The 7,015-nt window shown below is 36.2% G+C and overlaps 1 protein-coding gene across 1 annotated transcript in view; it reads left to right on the top strand.

Moving 5' to 3' along the window:
• Positions 1 to 2,024: 2,024 nt before the first annotated feature.
• The window catches only part of LOC128984032 (protein arginine N-methyltransferase 1), a 34,583-nt gene continuing 29,592 nt past the window's right edge, over positions 2,025 to 7,015 (top strand). The window contains exon 1 of the mRNA XM_054403313.1: positions 2,025 to 2,181. Within this exon, the coding sequence (XP_054259288.1) occupies positions 2,159 to 2,181 (23 nt within the window). The 5' untranslated portion in view covers positions 2,025 to 2,158. The remainder of the gene's footprint in view (positions 2,182 to 7,015) is intronic.

Raw genomic sequence — 7,015 nt, 5'->3', positions numbered from 1 at the left:
TGGTACAGTATTTGTAGTTCTGCAACCTAGCGTCTTGGGCGAATAAAACTATTTTTGAATATTACAGTTTTACAGTATTATATTAGTATTTGATCACCTCTAGTGTAATTAAAAGCGTCGAACAGATCATATAAAATGCAGTGTTATATAAGTGGTAAATGAACATAAAACTTGTTTCTTAGTGGTAAATAATTATTCAGAATAATTATATTTCAGAATAATTATAAAGTAAATATATTCTCAAGAGACGGAATAAATTCTTATAAAGTAAATACTCTAACAGTCGCAACACTAAAAACTTATATTACATAAAAATAAATCCTAAAATATAAATACGAAAGGGCAAATCAATCACTTATTTTTCCAATCAACGTATTATTGTGAAAGAAATTAAAAGGTTAAGACAGAAATGGGAATTTTAAGTCTCCCGTTTCTCCCCGTCTACCTGAGGAATCCGCCGTGGCAGTTTCAGTGTTTCTAGCCTTCTCAAAAACACCCTTATAATCCTCACTAATTGCCGTGGCAGTTTCAGTATGGAGCATGGTCGTAAAACGTCGTGGCAGTTTCGGTGTCCCCAACGATACGTTGCAGAGCCATCGCATCGGTCTCGGTGGTGTAGTGGATAGCGCACCGGGTTGATGATCTGGAGGTAGCCGGTTCGAAACCCACTGGTGGCACTAACTTGTTAAATGGATTTTTTTATTGTCTGCAAGTATGGTTATAGACGTCAGTTAAATTTTAAAAGTATACAATCATATATTTGAATTCGAGGTATTTATAATTTTATTTTATGAACAGAACTATTTTTTCGATTAGTAAACCTGCATTAGATTTTTTCATTATCAGCAAATTTGGTTAGGTTATGACAGTTTAATTTTATAATTAAATAACTATAACATTTAATTTGAGGCATTAAAAATTATATTTAATAAACAGAACTATTTTTTTGATTAACCTTCATTCGATTTTTTCGGTGTTTACTCAAGAGAGTATAGATGAGCCTACGATGATGATTTGGAGCCTTCTGATTAGCTGAGGGTGGGAACACTATTACCGCAACGATACGTTGTGGAGCCATCGGCCTCGGTGGTCTAATGGATAGCGTACCAGGTTGGCTGAAGGTGCCAGGTTTGAATCCCACCGTTAGCACTAAATTTGTGTTTAAGATTATTTAATGGAAAATTTACATTTCTAAATGCTTGTTAACGTTGACGTGTTAACGTGCAAAAGTAGTGGAGTGGAGTGGAGCACGGCCACCTTTACCGTGGAGTCATTTGACGGTGGACATTTATTTATTTAAATGGTATACAATAAATTTACAAGAAATTACATATGACCTTTTTTTGCCCGTCAGGAGTATGAAATACGTTTGGCTTTGTTACGTTGGCTGCACTTTACGCTACTTCGTGGTCGTTCCCGTGCGAGACGAAGTCGAGTACGGGATTTCCATAAGAGTCCGGTACACACATTTTGGACGAGTTACGTACGATAGTTTACGCCATACTACTTAATCCGTACAAATCCTTATATATTTCCACCAACTAAAGGACTAATAAACACTAGTCATAACCTCTGAGAGAGGTTATGTTTTTGTTTATAACCACTAATTGCCACGAAAATACAGTATAATCAGCTGATAGGTGTCCGGTAAAAATCATTGCAGAACAGTATTACGCAATGAAACCCCAACAGAATAAGCTGGCGGCAAACAGCTGTTTTCTGGACTAAATCCTTGCGTGGAAAGTTCATCAAAATAATGTAGTGTGGTTGTTTACTGAGGATCAATCAGCTGTTACATCAGCGATGACGTCGTTCCCGCCCATTATAAGCTTTGCCACGTTTTGGAGGTATGCCATCGTACCCGTTGGACCGATTAACTATAGTCGCGAAATCGCACGGCGTTTTTAGACGAAAAGTGCTCACCCGTTGGACCGGTCTAGCTAGCTGGACTGGACTACTGGAACTGGAGTGGAAGTAGAACGAGTGGAAAGTTCAGGAGTTCAGGCTTCAATCTTCAAATTCTTCATTTCTTCATTATGACTTGTCGCGTCCGGCGTCAATAGTCCGTATCAGCAGTAGTATGTGTGTGTGATACAAAAAATAAAATCTTTTATTCTACCTAACTTACAAATTGGGGTAATACTAATTTACACAGAACATGGATGGAGACAAACATTCATCGTAAGTATTTGTTTTTTACTCTACTTATTCGTGCTTCAAACTTTCTCAATTTCCAGTCTGGATACTCACGTGGTTGACATATCTCGGCAAACATAACCTTTTCTTGTGAATCCTGATTCTTGTCACATGTTCGTAATGACATATTGTTTGTAGCCTACATGTTCTGGATTTCTGATTATGCCGGATTTGCTCTTCTTCTCAATAAATATCTTGGTTTTTTGGTTTTTGTTTACGCCCTACTACTATTCACACACTAAAATTCACTATCTCACTCATGGGGTAACTTAAACAGAAGAAAGCTTAAGAGTCTTCTTCACCCCTGCGAAAACAATAAAAACATGCCTTGGACGTCCCTCGCTTCGGATGGAATGTGTGAAGATCTAATGTTAAAACTTTTTCCGCTTACAGATTAATGTTGGTTCTAGGGCCCTCATAAGTTACATGATATAAGAATATCCAAGAAAATCAAACGTATAAGTAAGCCTAGGCCTACAAAAAAATCTTTAACGTAATATGAGTCCCACTTTTAACCCTAGCAGTGGCCAATCGTCGTCTGGTGACGGTTTGACGTTGATGCTTAGAATGGCCAGCCGTCGTCTGGGGACGGTATGGGCCGAAATTATTTTAACGGTAAAAAAAAAACACTTCTAATCAACTCAGATGAGAATAATATATATACCATTCGAAAGATCACATTCTGAACTTTCGTTTTATTACCTAAACAAACCCTGTAGCAGGTATATAACAATGTCACGACGATTAGAAATCAAATGAATTTTTGGCGCGGCACGACTTAAGCAGCCGACCCTTGGGAACTGGCAAAACACGTCTTGTTTAGGATTACCCTGCTCGGGTAATTTTCGTCTTGGGATGTTGCGGGTGGTACCACTGGATAGCCATTGATTTTATCTTCATTGTGGTAGTGATATTTTAGAACTAAATAGCCTACTGATTGGACAACCGGTACGATTTTATGAAAACAGCTGTTTTCGAAATTTAGCTATAACAAATGGCCAACCGTCGTCAGGTGACTGTATGGAAAATACAAATTACCTACAGTGTAAGTTATTATTACTAGTCATATAATATGTCATTTTGAAGAGGAAGAAATGTAGCTTGTGATAGTGGCAGCCCTGCGTTCAGGGTTATTTTCGGTTTCTCTCACTAATACGACGAAAGTGTGTCACTACTGTCAAGATCTTGTACACAAAGTGCCTTGAATTCGCCATTGCGTGTTGTTGCCGGTGAGTTTTTGCTCTCGTTTTATCCGCGATTGATTACTAAATTTGTTATTATTTCGTATTTTTTGAGAAATGTGTAGGCTATGTGTATATAACAGTAATCTTCATGTATTTTATTATGCATGAATATTTACTGAATAGTGTCAAATTGTGTTTATAAAAGGTTGTATTTTTCTTTTGGTTGTATTTTGAGGTTTTCCGTTTATTTATATTATTATGCCCCTAGCACGTAAAAACAAAAATTTTTACCCAACATGTTATACATTTTTATGTAGGTAATTGAATACACTACAAGATGTTTATGTTGGTTTGAAGTAAAAACATTTGGTACAAAAGTTTTTTACTAAATACTATGATTTTTTTTCTCACAAAATTTCTAAAATACAAAAACATTATTTTATTTATAAATAAAAAATATTTTTACCATAAACTTTATGACTTTTTTTATTCCTTAGGTACTTCATTAGCTTTACAAACATGTATATTAGTATACAAATATATTATATAACTTTTTACAACACAAACTAACACTGTACGGTTTTCAATTTTTTCGGTTCTCCGTTTCTTATTATATTTCGCCCCAAAAACTTATAAAAAAAAAATATTCCTAACATGTTATATTTTTCTATGTAGGGAATTAGATTGTCTACAAAATGTATATATAATGAATTTCCAATAAAAAATCTGTAGAGAAAAAAATACCGAGGCCGCTTTTGAAATAAAAAAAAATCTAATTTTTTTTTCACTTTACCGAAAAAAATGCACTATCTAAATCATTATTATATATCTATTTCTAGATTCTCCTGTTCTTTCCGAACAAAATGAATATGAGGTTGGCTAGATTTACTTGTACAGTTGAATTTTTACGAATTTTCAAAAAAGGTCTGCAAAATTGCCCAAATGGGTTGGCCATTCCCCACTTCTAACATTGGCCACTGCTAGGGTTAAACACTTACCGTATAAAACTCATAATTTTTTTCATTTTCAACCTTTTGAGGTATAAGAGCTCTAATATAACTATTCAACTACATTGATACAAATTTCAAGAACATCTGTTGAAAAACGGCCTCCGAAACGGGGGACGAAATTAACATGTTTTTCATGTTAAGTTAAGTTTAGTTTAAGTTCTTAACAAACTTAAAAGAACTGTTAGCGCGTTCTTCCAGAGACTTTGATGACCTCCGCTCTCTTAGGACACTCTATTGCGCCCTTGTACGTCCGCTGCTTGAATATAACTGCATAGTATGGTCGCCACATCAGATTATTCTGGTTTGGGAGCTTCAGACCATCCAAGACAGGTTCTTACGTCTCCTTGGCTGTCGGATGGGGTTTGACTTCAGAGAAGTTCCTATTAGAGATCTCGAGCCATTGTTCAACCTTCAAAGCTTGGAATCCAGAAGAGATGTTTTTGGAGTAGTGTTTCTGCACAAGCTGGTGAATGGTTCCTTGGACTGTCCGGAGCTGCTAGGCCAGATTGGTTTCCTTTGTCGTACTGGAACCAGATCTACCGACCTTTTTGGAAGACGGCATGTGAGCACCAACTATGATGCAAACAGCACCCTCAATAGAATCCAGAGACTTGGGAACAAAGCCTCACACCACATTGACTTTTTCGCTGACAGTTCCACATCAGTCAAGAGGAGCCTGCTAAGAGTCGCAACTGACGAGCTCTACAGCCTGCGACAATGACACAATAGTTTGTAATGCATATAGACACAATCTGTACCTTTGTTAGTATTAAATAAGTTAGATTATATTTTTTGTTAGCAATTCAGTAGGCCTATTTATTAGTTTTACAAAAGTCAAATTATTTATATTGTTGTCTTTTTGAAATATTTATTTGTTGTTATTGTTGCATGATCAAAGTAAAAAAAAAATATATATATATACAGGGTGGCGCATAAAGAACGCATGGATTTGAGTTGAGTGGTAAGAGCAATAAAAGCGTCCGTGGAGGGACTGGGCCTGGTTGTTTTGTAGGTTAGGGCGTCCAGTTTTAGTAGTAATGGTGCAATCAACCTGACGCATCACGTTTTTGCTGTAGAACATTTATTAAAAAAATAATGAATCTGATATAACTGTTCAATGGCTTCTCCGTGCATAGTTCAATGGCTCAAAACAAAACCCGATCGCAACACAATACTTTGTTGGATAGCTCCTTTTCGCACAATTGAATCAGTTATGAAGCAGAAGTGGTTTGGTTGTCCTTGCACGGCACGAACTCCACAAAATGTCGACAGAGTAAGGGCGTCTGTTACACTAGGCGATGCGCTCCAACTGTGTGCTTGTCTTGACGCTCGTTGCAGGGCAACCTGAAAGACGAGTTAAAATTTCATCCTTACAAAATTATGATCGAACAGAAGATTTATGAACGTGATTACGAAAATGGAAACTGTTTTGAGAGAATGGTTGATGTTCTTGCCACTGATGGCGTTTTGTGTGTGATGTTAATGATGGAGCGCAGTTTCATTTGGATAGTTATGCCAATAAGCAAAACTGGCACTATTTGGCAGCAGAATACCCAAAAGAATTGCATCAAAAACCACTGCACGATTTGAAACTTAACGTTTGGTGTAACTTTCGTTATTTTTGGGCCTTACCGTACTTTTTTCAGGACTCGCGGAACATTGAACTTTGCGCAGAAAAGCCGTTGAACAGTTTTAACAGATTTAATTACTTTTGAATAAATGTTCTACCGCAAAAATCCGATGTACCACGGACCACTGCACCATTGCTACTAAAACTGGACACCCTAACCTACAAAACAACCAGGCCCAGTCCCTCCACCACGCTCCTATTGCTCTCACCACTCAACTCAAATCCATGCGTTCTTTATGCGCCACCCAGTATATATAGCCTATATATATGGTATATATATATATATATTTGTTGTTGTCAATCTGAAAATATTTATTTGTTGTTAATGGTTTGATAAATGGTATGGTTATGTTATATTGTTACATATTCCAGTTGACATTATTTGCTGTAGAATTTAGACTTATTGTATTAATATGTTGCTGCTGTTGTTGTTGATTAAGTAGTATTTGTATCACATCTTGCCTTGATTTTTATTGTTATTTCTTGTAATGTCTTAATGTAATGGGTTTCCCGTTGGAATAAATAAATAAATAAATATAGTTATATTTACCTAAAAAAAAAATTAAAAAAACGGTCTCACAGACCAAAGACACTAACAATGTGTGATAAAAATCAAAGACACCATTCTAGGGTTAAATTTCACATCCTGGTGTGTTGGCAATGTGCAAAACTAACCTCGTGCAAAACTAACCTCGCCTAAATTAATTATTGATTATATTTTAATGTAGGCCTAGGCTACCTTAGTTATTAGATTTCATCGTTCTACTTCTGGATATTGCTTTATTAGGCCTAATAAAATTATTTTGTTAACTTAGAAAATCCGTGTTTGTTGTTGGTAAATTAGCCTAGTACATGTTTCGTGCCAACTACCATATCATCATGTTTATCCTCTTCTCAGCTTCGTCTTAAACTTAAAATTGAAATCACAGAACACATTTACATTTAACAAGACAATTATTTGATCAACCGTTACGGTGTGTGCATACATTCGGTCG

Source organism: Macrosteles quadrilineatus, unplaced genomic scaffold, assembly GCF_028750875.1.
Source record: "Macrosteles quadrilineatus isolate MER2022 unplaced genomic scaffold, UCM_ALF_1.0 Scaffold_2__2_contigs__length_208266976, whole genome shotgun sequence".
Lineage (NCBI taxonomy): Eukaryota > Metazoa > Arthropoda > Insecta > Hemiptera > Cicadellidae > Macrosteles > Macrosteles quadrilineatus.
Note: the sequence above shows the minus strand (reverse complement) of the source record. Positions and strands in the feature narration are given on the sequence as shown.